The following is an 18,045-nucleotide window of genomic DNA, read 5'->3' as shown; positions in this document are numbered from 1 at the left end:
CAAGAGCCCCAAAGTGTCTGCACCTCTTCTGAATTCCAAGTCCCAGGGGCAGGGGTTGAGTAGTGAAAGGGTGAAGAAAAGAGCCACGGGCTACCAGAATAAGCCCAGAACGCAGCTCCCATGTCTGAGCTGCCCCAACAGTTGTGACAAGCAGAGCCTGTGTGGAGGGGGCGCAGCAGGGGCATGGGCCCCTTGGGCCTTGGAGACTCACTTCACTGCTTAGGGATGTGTCTGATTCTGACATTGGGATTTTAATCCTCTTCTAAGATTCATTTGGGGGGTGATGAAAGAACAGGAGAGCTGGAGCAGGCAGACATGAGGACTGGAGCCGCCCAGAATGGGCACTGACGCACTCCCAGAACAACAGACATGAGTGCTGAGTTCTCTGCCCTCCCCATTTGATAGGTGGAGATGGGCTCAGAGAGACGGCTGGGATGCTGACTCGTACTTCTGTCAGTAACCACAGGGTGGCTGCTTAAAGATGGCCCTGTGGGCTGCAGGTAGGTATAAACTGTCAGCACTATACTGCAAGCCACACACACAGAAACTCAAAAGGGTTCAAGGTCAGGCCATACCCTTGAATGCACATTTCACTTAACCTTCCCGAGTTCTGATCTGTGCAGTGGGTCCAGTACCTGGCTCATCAGGGCTGCTGGGCTCTCCTGTGATGCCCTTGGCTCTTTTCCTGTATTCTTCTCCCTCCAGTCGTCAGAACACCCCTGAATTCAGTGATGTTATTCCCAAATTTGAAAGTGAAGGTGAAAGGTCTGCCTGTGACCACACCATCGGGAAGTTGAGTCTTTCCTACCACACACCATCACCTTCACCTCTTTCAGGGCCCAAGAGCAAGAAAGACAATGCTCCCTCCCTTCCTCTCTCCCAGATACACCTCAACAACCTGTCTCCTGTGCTGCTGAGCCCTGTGGCAATTGTGAACAAGAAAGCCTGGCTGTCCCTCAATCTCAGAAAGGCAAACCTGAGAAGGAGGATGGTAATAGCAGAGGGCTGGCCCGGCCGGCTCTTCTTTCAGTCAATTCTTGTTTCGTTGTAGATCCAGCCTGATGATGTATAGGGAGAAGACGGGGCCCTGAGTTACAAAGTGAGGCAAAAACAGGCAGCGCCATTGCCCACACAACTCCCCACTTACCTGGAGGCAGCAGCAGCAGCCCCTGGCCTGATTCCCCACCAGGCCACTTCCCTGGGCTGCCGGATCTTCGTCCTCGTCCCTCCAAGTGGGCTGGGACTACATTGTGGTCTTGAGCTCTCAATTACTAGGGCAGCTCAACTGCAGAAGCCCTGCAGGGGACCAGGCAGCAGGAGGAAGAACCTCAGCTTTGGGTTCCAATTGCTGCCGCCCTCTAGAAGCTCAACACCATTGGGCAGGGTCCTTTAACCCTGAGCCTCGTTTCCCGATCTGTATTGTCTGTCCGGGTATTACTGACCCCGGGAACAGGTGTGACGATTTAAGAGGTCAGCACTCAACATGACATCACTTACCACTCACTGTGCCAGGCTGCCAGGTTCATGTTGAGGAAACTTCACACCACAGACAGGCAGGGTTTTAAGGATCATTAATAGGATCACAAATTAGGCCCTGGCCCCACCCAAATCACTGTCCATTATCAGGAGCCACCCACCCCCTTCAAACGTCCTCGGCCCCTCCATCCCTTTGCATGAATGGAAGAACCTGTAACATGTACTGAACTAGAGCCTTAAGGGCCACGAAAAGGGAGCCTGCACTTGAACCTTTCACCAAAGCTGTATCCTTCATTTTACCAGAGTGGGTCCTGCACAGAACAGTCCATTACTGTGTGTGACAGAAGCATTTGTTTTTATTTATCCAAATGGGGAAAATGCAACATGTCAGGGCATTACAGACAAACTGCAGCAGCCAGACAAGAGGGTCAGTCTATGGCAGAGTCCAACATACTCAGCGCGAAGGAGCCACAGTGTGGGTGCTGCCTGGAGGACTTGTGGCAGCAGGGTCCCTTTGGATGAAGGCCAGGCATCTCTGGGCGAGGCACTGATGACCGTCCACATGTGCAGGCTGCTGCTTCAGTCACGCTGAAGGTTTAAAGTTCAGAGTCCTACATGTAATAATTGCCTCAGAGGGGAAGGGCAGTCCATGGTGGTCGTGGTTTCCAGTGTTTTTAAACATAATACACAAACTTATTGCCAAGGACTTTGCACTGCAAATTATACTATTTACACTTGCGTATTCAGAAAAACACAGTAAATAGATACATGATAGATAACTTTAAATAGATTTCTAAAAACTAACTTGGTCTTCAGTGGACCCGAGTGAGCTACAGCCAGGAGTCCAATGCCATGTGTGTGACCGTGCAGTAGGGAAAGGTTTCTACCCACGACTACGCTCAGCCGCCTCCTGCCTCCCCCACCCTTGGGGCTGCTGAAGGGCTAAGGCTGAGCAGGCCTACCTTACTCCTTAGTGTGAGAGCTTCAGGTCTAGACTGGCTGCACCTCCCACCTCCTTCCCCGACAGTTCTGCTTGGAGTGGGTGAGAAGCAAGTCCTACAGGCTCCACTCCTGCAGGACCACTGCACGGCGGGGAAACCAGGACATAAAGGCATGGGGCTGTAGGGCTAATGGTATGATGAACCTGGCCCTAGGCCGGCCCCTTCCCTGGCACCCCCTGCCAAAGCAGCCTTGGGAACAGGCCCATCAGCCTCACTGTTCCCGGAAGTACAATTGCCCTAACTGATGATTACCTTAGGAAACCTCCTTTTGAAGAAGTAGCTGGACCAACCAACCACTTAGACCAAAGGTTCAGCACAACAGGCCAGACAGATGGGTCCAGGATGAAAGGCCTGAGTCCAAGGATGCTTTGGGGAAAACAGGATGAACACTGCTAGGCGCTAAAAAGTGTATGATGTTTGCCCAAGGAAAGGACAACAGCAGGGGGTTCCCACGTGGACCAGCTTTCATTTTGCCTCCATAAGCCCTGGTATGCTGGGAAGGACGTCCACCTGGAGGCTGGAGACAGCTCCTCAGAGAGCCAGAGCAACCCTTGATTCCTGGGAGACAGAGAGCGAGGCCCTCTGGTTGGATGCCTACAATTTGGCTCCCCAGCAGCATTTCTAAAAATGAGCTGCCCTCCCTAGGAAAGGTAGTAAGTAGTAGCGAAGCATCTCCCACAGCCATGGTAGGTTCCATCCCTGAGAAGCTGCCATATTAAGTGAGCTAAAGGAAAAGCAGTGCTCAGTACCCCATCTAAGAAATGGGGGTGCAGAGTGAACGGAACCTGATTGTGCAAGGCTGGCCTGAGCATGAAAAGTGATCGGGGGTAGGTAGAGGGATGCATCTAATGGCAGCACCTCTGGCCTACTGTTGGGACAGAAGAGGTATTTTTTGCAGCCAGGGCTTGCCTGGTTACTTCCAAATCATACCTCATGCACCGGCTGCCATCACTACCTTGGGGGTCAGGACTGCAGCCTAAGGGAGCCAGTGAATTGATACCTGCACACAAGGAGGCTTGGTAAGTGACATGAAAGTGCCTTGGAAATGTGTGTGTCTGGATCGAGTGTCTTGCACTGACCCACCACACCAAAATCCCTCAAGGGTGGAGAGCACAAGATACCCAGAACAGAGGTAAGAGGCTGGAAACCTAAAACACAATTTGCAAATTACAGGTGGAGAAGGAACTTCTCACCACCTCTCTCGCTAAAACTCCTGTTCTTGATCCATTTCCGTGAACAATGAAAAGAATCTGACTTGCAAAAGCAGCAGAAATATTTCGGTTAGAGTCAAGAAATGTTCTGACCATCATGTTTCCCTAAGCAGGAAAACAGGGCAGATGGCAAAGCGCCTGTGCCTGCAGGCAGAGGCAGGGGCAGGGCTGGCCTGAGCAAGGCTCTTGTCTGTAACTCCACTGCCTCACAGACAAGAGCCTTCCTATGAAGCTGGAGACACAGTAAGTGACTTGCTGCCACATGAAAGGCCACGCCTGGCACTGCAGCCAGGGACGGGCTGCATTCTCTTTACCCAATGTCCATCTGTGCCAGGCTCCAGTGTGTCAGTTTCCCTTCCATGAACCCAGAAACTTCTCTAGAAAATGTAGCAAGTGCTCCTCCTTAGAGCTGAGAAGTTCCACACCTACCATAAGAACTTGAGAGCCACTCCATGTCCATAAGAGAGGAGACCAGGCAGCAAAATCCTAGAGGCACTTCTGTACCAGAGGGAGCCCGACTAGTCTAAAGACAGCAGCCACCCAGGGACAACTCTCTTCTGTAGCCCTCACCTGATTTTCAGAGATGAGCAAAACACAACTTCACTGAGAGTAAGCAGCACCCAGTTCCTGAAGTATACGGTGGCTTCCTGCCTCTCCAGGGCCTGCCAGGCTGCTCAGAGCACAGCACATCTCCCTCCTGCCTTTCCCCACGCCTGGCCCGACTGCACTGGGACAGCACCACAGGCTTCACCTCCTGACTCTGTCCTAGAGGGCCAGAAACAAGGCTGGGCCCTGTGGAAGGGGGTCACGGTGCAGCGCTGCCAGCCCATGGCTGGTCCCGCCTCGCCAGCATCTTGGGACAGCGCTGTGTGGAGCTGGCCACCACCTCCCAGCTCAGGCAGGGGGGCAAGTGCCTTGCCTTCTCCGAGCTGCATGTGATCCTCACCTCCCCCACAGGGCTGACGGGGCTTCAGTGAATCAGCATCTGTGGAGGCGCTTGTATTAGGCCATCCTTCTCCAGCCTTACCTGCCCCTTCACAGCGGACACTGTGCTCCTGGCTATGCACAGCAACAGTAGCTACTCCCAACTTCTGTTCATATCAAGCTGGCAGCAGCTCACGTCCCTGGCACCTCTCCGATGTGCTGAATGGGAGCTCCCTTCAACATGCCTAGAATCCCCTCTGAGAGGAAAGACCATGCTCAGCAGAAGGCGCCACAAACACCCGTGGGTTTGTTCCTCACCCCAACTACACTGGGCATTCCTCAATGTGACCACCATGTCTGATTCACCTCAGTCCCCTACGCCTGGCATCAGGCCCGGCCCAGAGCAGTCCACCCCCAAGGGTAGTCGGTTCAACCTCCCTTAGCAGCTGGCAGCCTCTGGAGACGAGAGGTCAGCATCTCTTCTTCTCTGATGCCTGCTGGCCACAGGCCCAGGGCATGTACAAAGGAAGCAATCTGCTCCACAGAGCGCTGCCGCCATGTGACTTGATTCTGAAGCAAGGGGCAGTCCGTCCCCGCCTCTTTACCTTCATATTCTGAGGCCCCAAGCCGACCTTAGATTGGAGACAGAATGTTTCATTTATCCTGCCCTTGTACATGATCTTTAGGATAGCAGGAAAAGAAAAAGGCTGAAGAAGGAAGATTCTGTCAAGCTCTGTCATGTCAAAATAAAGGTGGGGCGCTCACTGACTACAAGCCAGTGGTCAGACCATCTGTCCAACTCTCTGGGCCTCTTTTCCCCACTCTAACACCAAAAGTACCTTGACCAAAAAGTCCAGACTAAACTGAAAGGTATAACTTAGAACCACAGACATGGTCCTCCATAGCCAGTGACATTTCTAATAAGCATTTGTGATCACATTACCCTCCTGAGCACAGCTGTCCAATGGCTCCCTACTGCCCAGAGAATCCAGTCCACGCTCCTGAGCCTGGCCCTCCTGGTCCTTTATGAGCGGACCCCATGAGCCTGTGTGACTATGCGGAAGTCCTCATTGTTCAACACAATCTCATCCGTCATCTGGTCCTGTTTCCCTTCCTGGAGAACTGCAGCCTCCTCCTCATCTAAGCCCGACTCCAGAGCTGCCTGCCTTCAGAGCTTTCCTGATTCCCCCTCAGCCCTTCTCTTTGAGACCCTACCACCCTGGACTTCCCTGAGCCCTGTTCTGTACGATGTTACTCAAAACCTAAGTTCCATATGGGCAGGAATTACACCGTCCTGTGCATTGAGCCAGTGCTCACACAGAGGAGATGCTCAGGAAGCCTTTGTGGGGAGGTGGATGGGTCCAGGCAGCAGATGGGAAGGAAGTTTCCAGTCAAGATTAAGCCAAAGGGTAAGTCATCTCTATAGTCTAAGGGGTTGGCGAAATACAGCCAACTTTGGCAAAATACTCCCTACTTTGCAGGGGTTGGCAAACTACGGCCCTGTGTATTTGTAAATGAAGCTTTATCAGAACACAGCCATGCTATCTGTTTACGTAGTGTCTCTGGCTGCTTTTGTGCTAACAGTGGCAGGGCTGAGCAGCTGTGGCAGAGACCACATGGTCCATAAAGCCTGAAATGCTCACTATCTGGCCCTTTACAGAAAAGATTTGTGGACACAGGTCTAAGGCGGTGCTTCCCATATATTTTCACATTTCACCTCTTTAGACGTGAGATTTGTGTAGCCTGCTGGTTAACAGTGAAGGCTGCTTGCAGCTAAGAGACACCTGGCCCTGGAGCTCTGGCCACCCAAAGGCTGACTGGATCCATGTCCACAGCTGCCACCTGAGCTGCAGTCCCCAGCAGAGCTGTAGGAAACAGGTGCAGAAACTCACGCTGGCCTTCAGCTCTCTCTGTCCATTTCGAAGCAAAAGTGGCAGCACTGGGACAGACAGAAAACTGACACCAAAAACCAATCCTCTGGTCACAAGTTCATGGTCCTTTCCGTCCTTCAAGAACTTGGGAAAGAATATCCACACCTTCCCATGGGCTACAGACTGTTCCACAGACGCTGAATCCAACAACCTCCAGCCCTTGCTTAGGTTAAAAATGAACAAAACCGGATTAACTTTTTGCCAAGCAAAAGGCCTCAGTATGAACGACCACCCGGTACCTGTGACTCCTGGCTGGAAAGCCCAGCCCAGCAGAAACTCGGAAAGGGTGAAGATGCTGATAGATCACAAGCCCCTCCCCACCCACCACCAGTGGAGAAGCCGGAGCGCTCCAGCATGATGGAGTGTGGCCCACCAAAGCCCCATTTCCTAGCCCAGTGGAGATGGCCCTTGCTCCATTCGACCTCCTCTGTACCCTGTCAGTATCTTCCTCCACTCCCCTGCCTTCCCCCGTCCTGGTCAGAGACACCATTGTTCTCTCTCTTGCCCACTGAGCAGTGGTCCAGAAGTACTCCAGCAGGTCCCCTCCCCTGGATGGGTGCTATTGTTCCTTGGCCCAGGGTTGGGGGCCATCATCTTCCCATCCCTACTCAGTCCGGCAGAGGAGCCTGGCCTGTGAGGAGATGTCATTCCTGCTTCTCCATCCCTCTGCTGCTGCACTCCATCAGCTTCCCTCATGCCTCACCTGGCCGATGGCAACAGCCTCGTGCTCATCAGTCCTCCCTCCTGACTCTGGTCCTTGGCTATCCAACTGTCCCAATCGACCCTCTGGAACTTACCATCGTGGAGGATGGTCATCACTGAAGGACACACCACCCAGGGCCATTCAAGAAGTGACTGCAAACTGTGTGTCCCACCTGCCACTTCACTCTTCACCATCTCAGGTCCGACGGCAAGGCCCTTCATGCTCTCCAAGTGGGCACACACTCTCTGTGCATGCCAGGCCCGCCTCTGACTCCCCTCCTGGGGATCCCCTGTCTGTCTCAGTGGGAAGCCTATAGATCTTGGTAAATTACTCAGTAAGCACTTCTCTCCTGAGGCCTGGCTCCTCTGCTGCCCTCGGCAGGAGACCTGGGAATGGGTCTGCCAGCCCCCAGCCCAGAGCCGACAAGGAGGAGCCCTAGCAGGGAGGGGGAGACCCACTGAAGCCTTTCTGCCTGCACAGAAGAGGATGACTCTCATTCTGTTCAAATCCCCTCAGCCTCTTTCTTCCCCTCCCTGTACTCTCCATCTGGGTCAATGATTTCACCTTCTACTCAGTTGTCTAAGCTGCAAATTCTGACATTTTCTCCACTGCTCCTTCTGCCCCAACACAAAGCCTGGTAAGAAGCAGTAGGTGACAGTGAATGTTTTCTCTCAATAAATCTACGTGCCCAAGAAGGGAGACACGGTCTTGGCAGCATCACCAATCACATCAGAGTTTGTCCAAACTGACATTCCACAGAATTTCCTCTTTGCCATCCACACTACCGGCTTCTTGCTGGAACATGCCGATTACAGGGAGCTCATGTCGCACCTCAGCTGCTCTCTCAAGGCCGTGTCTGTCATCGCGGGAGGTGTATTTTAGCTCAAATTGCCCCACTGGCTTCCCATAATTGTCTTTTACCCTTTGGAACCACATACAATAAATAAACATAATCCCTTAAAAAATACCTGGCGGGAGTGCCCACGTTCTCTCCAGTCTCCTCTTCACCAGCCTTAACCTGGTCCTTCCATCTCATTTCAAGGTGCTTTCAGCTTTCCTGAGTTCCCCAGGTGCCAATTTCCATAGGTCTTTGACCTCCCAGATGATGCCTACCATATTCCTTTAACATAGCCTCTGCAGGAACGAGGGGTTTTAGAAAGCTGAGACTTCCGAGAAGTCCCATGACAGAAGAATCCAAGGGGATCCCAACACCAGATTGCTCTGGAAAATGTGTTATTGTGGCCGTGATCCCATGGGTTAGAGTACATGTTTGAAGGCTGAGCCAGGAACGGAGGATGTGGCCAAAAACCAAAACGTAGATGAGGCTGAACATAACATACTTCCAACAGTACATCCGCTGTCCGCCTTCCCAGCCCTGAGGAGCTCTCCAAGTGGCAATTAACGAATTTGCACTTTATTATAGGGTTCAGTTACAGCATGAAATGATCATCTGTAGAAACTGACCCCAACTGTGTAGCTGGCAAAAAAAAAAAAAAAAAAAAAAAAAAAACCCAGGCTGCCGGGCCCAGAGCTGACCGTTTGGCCGCCTTGTCCAGTAGCACACGGACAAAGGAACCAGAAACATAATGAGCCAGGAAGGCTGGATTTTAGGGGGCTGAGGAAGGATCAGGGAGACATGGGTTGGTTTCTGCTTGGTTTCAAGGCGCACAGGGGATAGCCCAGAAGCCTAGAGGAAAGGTGAGCAGAACACATCGCAGAGAAGCCAAGGGGGCTTGGGAGACAGAACAGACGCTGGTCTGCACTAGCGACGCAAACCACCCGCTCAGAGCACAGCCTCAGACTGGGTGAGCGCCGCCACTCACCGCACTGTCATTTGGGGCAGATCACCTTATCTAAGCATCTGTTTCCTCATCTGTAAAAGGAGAAAATTTCTAATTCCAGTGGTGGTGAAATTCAAAACTAATTCCTCGGAAAGGGCTGCTGTTAAGTCTAAGAACAGTCTAACAAATGTTATTTCTTCTGGTGGTTAAAAACTAGTGAGGAGCCACAATGTTTTCCCACAGACGAGCAGGGTGGTCTGGAGAGCTCTCTGGGCTCCGCTCTCCCTGTCTGCAGGGTGGGAACGACAATCTATGCACCGCGCTTCTCCAAGGGCTACCAGTGCAGCAAGCCATGAGATGACAAGTGGGAAAGGGCTTCAGAGAGGACTGTGTTCTACGAATGCCAGGCGCTCATTCTCCCTGACACAGTCATGATCTAGAACACGACAACCTGGGTTTCAAAGGTTCCTTTTTCCTGTTCCCCTCCAGGATTACAGCAGGGTGCACAGAAACATTGCCAAGTGCCAAGAAAGATGACGACTTGGGGTGGATGAGGAATACCTTTCCCTGAAAAGGATCCCGCAGCCATCCCTGCACCCACCCATGCCTAAGCAGAGAGCCAGCTGTCATTCATTAGCCAAGGAGCTGGTAAAGTGGTTGACAGCAGCACAAGAATCCGACACGTTCAGCAGGGTGGTTCACAGGCAGCAATTTAGAGACCCCAAAGCTATCCAAGCAGGGCTTACCATACACGGGTCCAACTTAGAGGAAAGACAGCAAACTCCAGGCTGGCAGTCTGCCCTGAGGCCTACTCCACGGAAAACTCCTGGCAATGACCACTGACCTCTGCAGTCTGCCACCACCCATCTCTGCTGAGTACTTGTCCAGGGACACCCCCTTGTACTTACAGCCCAGACCTGGGCTGCTGCCCCTCTGTGTTCCTCTTCCTTGTACCCAATGAGCCAAAGCCTCACCAGCCTGCCTTCAGAGCCTGGCTTCAATTGTTGAAGACATCCTCATGACCTATCTCAGGCCAGGCAGAGAACATGCACCCAGAAAATATAAGCTAAGTGAAAACACATACCTCAGATTCCACTGAAATTCAGAGAAAAACAAGCTTGAGATAAAAACGCTTCTTCCTCTGTTGATACAGATGCAATGCAGCCATTCAGTCTGTCCTTCCAGCATGTTAGATCGTTCTTCACAACCAATGTAAATGAAAAGAGCCCTATTTTAGGCCAGTTTATCTGATCTGGAGGCACCTCAAGTCAGAAGGCCTAGCTTCCAGGAGAGCCCGTCCTGTCAACCCCAGCCTTGTAATCCACAGCAGATGGAACAGAAAAAGCTTTAGAACAGAGCTAGGTTCCATGAATGGTTCTAGCACTTAACTTGGAGCATCAGTTTCTTTTGTAAACTAGGGATACCACTACTTCCAAGAAGGTAGTTGGAGAATTCAGAAGAATGTCCAAATGCCCGGCACACAAGATACAAATGGTGGCATCTCTCCTTCCCCTTGCCTTCCTACTTCTTCAATCTACTGCTGCCCCAAATGACCTAAACTGAGGGCTACTGTTCACCTCATTACTTGGGGCATTTAGCGGACACCTGAATGCAGAGACCTTTAGTCCAGTGTGAAACTGCCTGGGCAAATGGTGGCTATCTTCACCCTGCCCACCAGCAGGATGGCACAGTTCATTTGCAGAAATGGCAAAGTTCTGCCAAGAGAGACCAAGACCCTCCTCAGAAGGAGTAATTAATTAGAATGTTAACGACTGATGAGTCAAGGCAAAAAAAGAAGTCCTCCCTCAATGCTGGCTGACCGAGGCAAAGACTCCACCAAACAGCCTCCCCGGGGGGAATGCACTACCTTTTGCCAAGACATTAGCTAAACAAGTATTTCTTAGATTTAAGAAAAACCTCTTGACTACAAGGTGAATCTTATTTGCCTCCTTAAAGGTAACAGTCCTTGTCTATACACAGTTTTTATAAACTTGGAGCATCTGAGGGCTCCAGTCTATGTTTCCCACTTAGCTCACCTCTTACCAACAGCCAAGGATGCATCTGACCACCTTTCTGCAGAGGCCCCCAGAATCTTTGCAGACACACAAAGGAATGGAAGGTAAGACGTGCACCCTCTGTTTAATCCAAAAGCACCAATTTCATCATGTACCCATTTTCCTCTTATCGAAAAGAAACTTCCCAACTGTGTCCAGATAGATGGATAAGTAAATGCATAGACAAAAAGAAAGAAGAATAGATGGGCAGATACGTTTTCTCTAAGACTAATAGGCAGAAGGGAGGCCTCATATGGTGAGGAGTGCAGATTTTTCCCCCAGAAGTATCAAAGCTAACTAGAAGAGACAAGCTATAGGAGTGCTTTTCAGAGAAGCATCCTAGTCAACGGCCTTTTAAGCACACCAGTTTCCTCCTTTCCTTTCTGTGCTGTAAAGGAACTTGCTTTCCACCTACTAAACACGGGTAAGCCCTGAAGGTTACATTCTGGAGGCAGCTATAACCAAACACCTTTTTTAAAAATTATTAACGCACTGGTTGGACACTTGGACTCAGCAGGTAGATATTCTAAGATCAGCCCTTATGAAGTTCTAAGCACCCTTAAATACCACCCCCCCAATGCAAAAAAAAAAAAAAAAAAAGTATTTACAAACCCTTGGCAGCAGATTGGCTGGTAATTTAACTACTGTAACAGACGCATGAGCAATTTCCTGAAGCTTGGATCCACAGCAACGCCACCACACTAGCTCTCACGAGGTCCTTGGGGTGCGTTTCTTGTCTAAGCCCTAGATACCAGGAGTCCTCTCCCAAAGCCTGGCAGTGAAGCCTATCAGCACCAATGAACCGACACAGCTCCACCCTGAGCAGGCCATGCATCTGCCTCTCCAACACCTATTGGCACAGCCTCGCCCCCCTCACATTCATCCTCACCTCGGCCAACCATGGTAACAACACTCAACATATTACTGAGTACGTACTATGCACCAGGTACTGTTCAAAACATATTATGTGTATTAACTCATCTAATTCCTGAGCCCCATGGGAATGTGCTGGAAGGAGAGAAATTCTTTGGCCCAGATTCCCACATGGTTTCTAGTCTCTATTTCTAGCTGTGCTGTAAAGCTTACATAACCTAATTTGCATTATGGTACTATTTTTAAAAACCTCCGAAGATTGCTGCTTCAAAGCATCAATGGAATCTGTTAGTTCCTACCTAAAATGATAATGTGGGAAAGGATATCTATTCTTACAACCAACTCAACTGGAATTATTGACTTAAAACAGTCTTTCGGGAAGAGGCTATTAAGGAAGGAAGGGACTCATTCTTATATAAGTACTAGCTCTGTGCTCTGTAAATAAGGGCTACAGAGAAACACATCAATACTGAAACCCACCTCAGCAGTAGTCTCTTGGCTCTGCTGTTGTTACCTATTTACCACCCGTCTCCTTTCCAGGACTCCTAGTAACACTGAGGAATCTGTGTTCACTGGACAGCATGGCGTCAGACTGTACAGAGTATGAGTTTGAATGCGCACAGCCTTTCTCATTCAGGGATTCAGAGGTAGCCACACCCTCTCTCAGGAGGCACTGGCATAAGATGAATGGGAATTAGGGGAAGACCATTCACAGAGCAGGTTGTTTTCAGCCTTAACTGCTCTTAATGACCCTGGTGTATAGGGCTCTGGATTGCTTGAAATCTAATTCCTGGGGTGGGGGCGGGAAGGCAGGGGGGATCTCCTTAGTTCTTTCCCCTAACTCACTACTGAAGATTTTCCTCCAGTTATTAATGAAATCTAGGAAACAGGGAAATTATGGTGAATGATTGATTATAAGGGTGAAATTTTCTCATTTGTCATTAAAAAAATGTGCTCAGTGTTTAAATTAACCACCTTGTCCTTTGCTCTACTATAAAAACTAACCGGAAAGGACTGGAGTATTTGTTATTCATTTCATTACATTCACATATTGGACCGAGGTCCATGAACATAAACCAGAGTAGGTTTCAGGCTCTCAAAACTGCCAGGGAAATATTTTAAATGAGTGAATTTCCAAGTGACACCTATTTTGGTGATGTCAGAGGGCCTACATTATTAAATAGTTTACAGTTAAACTAATGACTGGGCTAATATTCTTTTTTGCCACAGTTAACAAAGTATCTGGTTCCCAAAGTAAGATATTTGTAATAGGCCCAATTCCAACAACAAGGAGACTGTCAGAATTAAAATGCTTCCACTGGTCACAGCCTCTGTTCACTCGTACCCAGAAGAGGACCTGGCACCTAACAGGCAACGGGCTGCTTCAGCACGACTGGACCACACTCAGTACTAGTCAGCTATACCTCGTACAGCCTTTTATAGATGCCAAAGCCACGTTAAATGTACATACAGATTCTGCGTGGAAAAAACAAGAGTTGTTCCAGCAACTTTAAAGTGAGTAATCAAAAGAAACTGCTACTTAGAAACAAATATGAAACATGAAATTCATTTTAATCTACATATATCAAATACAGCCTTAGCACAGAACATCTAACACAATTAAATGCATTTATGGGACACACCTAAATGAAGCAAATCTTTATTAAAATATCTGCCTAACCCTCACATCTTTACATGAACTCCATGATGGTTGAATAAGATGGGAAATAAATAATCTAGCTACCTAACCTGGAAAAGACAGATGGATTGCTTTAAGTCTATTCGGTCTCCGCAGACTCGATATTCACCACCCCGAGTCTTGCTGAAGTTGGTTCTGCAAATAATTAACTTAGCTCAGTCAATTATACACTTTTCCATAGTTACCATCATATTTTGTTTGTTTGTTTTTTTTTTTTTTTTTTTTTCATTTTCTATTGCTTTTTTTTTATGGCTTCTTGCTGTTGTTGTATTAGGGCATACAACACAGACCAGAGACTTTCATTTCTCGGAGAAGTTTCTCCCCTTGAGAAATTGGCACTTTGATCCTCAGCTTGTGTAACAGCTTACACACACGGATCCCACCAGCACTGGTACCAACCTTGCTGCTCAGGAAATTCCACTGCTTTGGCCAAAAGAGTGCCCTGTCATTAAAATCTTCTTAGATGAACTGTTCCTATCACTGAATTCTTACATTTAAACAGGGGTGTGTGTGTAATTTACATACATGTTATATCCTAAGTTTTTACACACACACACACACTTAGTGTAAGTGAAATGTCTGTCTTGAATAAAAAGCAGTTACAAGGGTATTAAAACAAATGTTGAAAAATAACTATTTTACATTTAGACCATACAATTTTTAAAGGTAATGTGATGACATATGACCTAAGAGATCAAATACATCATATATGATTGTCATATATGCATGTTGTGTTAATTGATTATTTTTCTCTTTAATCAGAAAATAAAAGAGCTTACCTTTGTATACTGAGATCACAGCTTACAGTCACTATATCTCAGCCTATTTTATACAAGTGATATGGCTACGAAGGTCCGAGGAGAACGAGAATAAAGTGAGATAAACGTGCTGAAAACTGCTTAAAAGTATTAACCTGAAATACACAGAGGGTCCAACACCAGTTTTAAAAATACATTAACGAGGTATTCCTAGCTCTTCAATTAATAACGGTGGCTGATTCATGATTTTCAAACATTCACCCAAAATTTAAAAAAAAAGAAAAGAAAAGAAAAGGCGAATACCAGCAAAATCTCTCAGTGGTTGGTTCCCCAGGCTAACAATTTGAGAGAGACTACAAACGACTTCAGAACTATGTAAACTCAACTCCTTACTTCACCACCCATGCACTTCATCTAGTCAGCATGAGGTATGTTGGAAATCTACTGGACCAATTACCTTGCACAAGAGATGGGGTACTCCTGCAGCCTGAGGAAACACAAGCTGCAAGCCACATCCCTGGCTAGTCATGGGGCCAGTCCCCATGCAGAGGATATGGCTTCAAGGAGGACCCCTGTTTCTGAGAAATTATAACAACACTAACTGACGCAGTCAGGAATGTAACTATTTATATGCTAAAAAGTGTAAAAACTGTGAAAACATAGCACAGCTCACACGCGAATTTTAAGCTCTACACTCATCTATAAACTCCCTGACAAGAAACTATGCTAAAAAGGGGTTAAGTACAGATATTGCTAGGTTTCCAAAGGAAAAGTTTTAAAACAGACACCGTGGCTTTGAACAGAGTATTGCTCTTCTTTAAAATGATCAGTCATTGCTTTCAAAAAGAAGGTGTCAGAGTGGTGTCTGAAAGCTGGATAGCCTCAGGGTGTCACATTGCTCTTAAGACCAAGACATAGAAATTGCCATTTCAAGCCAGACAACCTGATGGTTCTAGAAGTCAGAGAAGAAATCTTGAGGGCCCAAGTGAATAATAAATGGTGCGACGCTCAGAGGCTGGCAATAGGGGCTGTCAATGAAAAAACCACCTACAGTGGAGAAAAGAGCAGAGAAGCAAAACTTTATGTTAATTTCAGGCAATTTGGTGAAGCCAAGAGCTTCATTTATATTTCTCTGCTCTTTCAGCTGTAAGTGGAATTTTCATTACAAAATGGAAGGGTGGGAAGGGCAACAGGTGGAGGGGGGGAACGCTTAATTCATTACAGAATTTAAACAGTTGAACTTGCATGGTTACCACTTCTAACAAAGGACTGACAGCTCGATTATTTTAAGTAAAGCAGAGAAATGTAAAAGTTTGCAGCAACTGGGCAGGTTTACAACATGGTTAGTAACTTCCAACAAACAACAAAATTAAAAAAAAAAAAAGACTTGGTAGAAACCATTTGAAATGACTGCCATCATGTTGGAAAACAGCACAGCTCCCTTTTCACCATTACAGAGGGCATGAGTTATGAAGCAGAGTCAGCTACTTCAAAAGAATTTTCTAAGGAGAAATCTCTAGAGAGATTCCAACGTGGAATCCAAATTTGATGACCAATTTCAAATAACAATACAGCTGCAGCTGCCAATTAATAGTATTCCAAAGACAATGAGGACTACTGTAAAGATTTAATTAATAAAAACTGGACACTATCAGCCATGCTTTTTCTTCTCAGTGATGGCTCTGTTTCATCCATAGGTCAGCAAAACGCATCAATGAAACATGAAAACTCCCAGCTGAAATGGGCCCTCTTGTTTATGTCTAGCCACTAATGCACAGGATGAGAATGATAAGTTACAGCTATTTCCAGCAAGTGATGAGGTTTTATTAAAGTATCACCCACCACTAATAAAGACAAAAGACCAAGGAGAAGAAACAAACTAATCATTGTGTAATATATATCTGAGCAGTGACACTAACATTTGTTGTACATTGCCCGTTCCACCTTTATTTAGTGGCCCCAGAGAAATTTGGTACATAAATTTGCCATATTTTGTGAAGCCCATTCTCATGGATGGGCCCTGTCAAGTTCCCAAAAGCAGAATTTAACAAGGAAAACGAAAGCTAATTCATACTAAAAACAGACATTTTTAAGACATGGTGCCTTATAAATATTGACAGGGGACCACACTGCTGCTCTTTCATGGGGGTGAGTACCTTAATGAAACCATTTACCTTCTAGTAACATCATTGGCTTTCCAAACAAGGTGAGAATGCAAGTGGAGGACTTATGTCTGCACCCTTTACAGAACAGCACAATGTTACCCACTGATCCATTTCCACCAGCATCATCAGGTGTCTTAAAAAGAAATGCTGACCCATGGCTGAAACCTGTCACTTTTCACAGCAGCACTCAACAAGAACTGGGACAATCGAAGAGCAAGTTTTTATGGGGACCCTGTTGCTGCTTTAGATTCTGATGTAATTGAAGAGGAAAGGAGACCCTTCAATGAATCCCAGCAAAATCGCTAATCTTCTATCTGCATGAAAAAAGCCAGGGAGTGAACACAATATCTTACAGAGTGAAGAAGGCCACAAGAACAAGAGAGGGTGATTGATTGATTAATTTATTATTTTTAAAAACTTGGAAATTCATAAACTAGGATAATCACATTCTCCTTCCCCATCTCTGGGTAGTGCCATCATTTTAATAAGCGATGCTCGAATAACAAAATGGAACCTTTATCATGGGGATGCCCTTGTACAACAGGAGGACAAAGGGCTTACAAAGTAAGTAGACTGGCTCAAACTAACAATCACCTTTGCTTTGTTTTAGCAGTTTGCTTACAAGTGAATGGGCTTCTAGGGCTAAGTTATTAGTTTTCAATTCCTTGTAATTTGATACCAAAACATATCAAAAATAATAAGCTAAAACAATATTCAAACCCATATTTTATTGGCTTTATTACACACTTCAATATTTACAAAGTTAAAGTTTAAATGAAAAGTCTCTATTGTATTAAAAAAAATAACTACAGCCCAAATTAAAGTGCCCTGGGGCAAATACATATCAATCAACTAAGAATCAGTGACTGCATCAGGAACCAGGCAGTACTCTGTGTTACAACAAAGCAGTTTATTTGTGATCCGTGTTTGAGACTCTATACATCCTTCACAAATTTAATTTTACATAATCTGATACGTCTCTTAAAACTTAAACTTTGAACTGCTAGACTTTTATTTCCCTAGAACAGAAGGGCTGGTATAAGTTATTTTCCAGAAATGAGGTACCGTTTTCACAGAACTGGTTTCTTTTTTTTTTTTTTTTTTTTTTTTCAAGTTTTAGAGAACTAAATTTGCATTTGTTAAAATCAAAAAGTAGGAAAGATGTTCTTTACAAATAATTTTGATCAAGTATGTGTTCAAAGAAAGCAGGATAAAAAGGCTTTTTCTCTAACATTCTGTATTGTACTGTATTGTTGTTCAATAGGAATTAGCTTCTGTCATTTGCTAAAAGAATGAGTAGTGGGGAACAGGATATGTTGGAAATTTCATAACGGGTAACAGAACCATTCTCTTGGGTAAACCTACAGAGAAAAGAAACGGAGAGGACTCCAAATAAGTTGTAATACTCCAATAAAAATTTCAGGTAAAAAAATATCTGACAGTAATTATCATTAACCTTTTCCAGATCA

At 46.7% G+C, this 18,045-nt stretch overlaps 1 protein-coding gene and 1 pseudogene across 7 annotated transcripts in view; both read right to left on the bottom strand.

The window, feature by feature from the left end:
* Nucleotides 1-1,808: 1,808 nt before the first annotated feature.
* On the bottom strand, nucleotides 1,809-3,322 carry LOC126937218 (uncharacterized; annotated as a pseudogene). Its single transcript, XR_007719684.1, has one exon. The product of XR_007719684.1 is annotated as an uncharacterized LOC126937218 (transcript).
* The window catches only part of STRBP (spermatid perinuclear RNA binding protein), a 151,301-nt gene continuing 135,064 nt past the window's right edge, over nucleotides 1,809-18,045 (bottom strand). For 3 of the 6 annotated variants that reach the window (XM_050760595.1, XM_050760594.1, XM_050760597.1), the window contains one exon: nucleotides 16,961-17,937. In XM_050760595.1, coding sequence (XP_050616552.1) covers nucleotides 17,861-17,937 — 77 coding nt within the window. In that variant the 3' untranslated portion in view covers nucleotides 16,961-17,860. Of the gene's footprint in view, nucleotides 14,567-16,960; nucleotides 17,938-18,045 lie in introns of those variants that run through there. The other 3 variants (XR_007719681.1, XR_007719682.1, XM_050760598.1) reach the window with 3 other exon arrangements.

Source organism: Macaca thibetana, chromosome 15 (assembly GCF_024542745.1).
Source record: "Macaca thibetana thibetana isolate TM-01 chromosome 15, ASM2454274v1, whole genome shotgun sequence".
Classification (NCBI taxonomy): domain Eukaryota; kingdom Metazoa; phylum Chordata; class Mammalia; order Primates; family Cercopithecidae; genus Macaca; species Macaca thibetana.
Note: the sequence above shows the minus strand (reverse complement) of the source record. Positions and strands in the feature narration are given on the sequence as shown.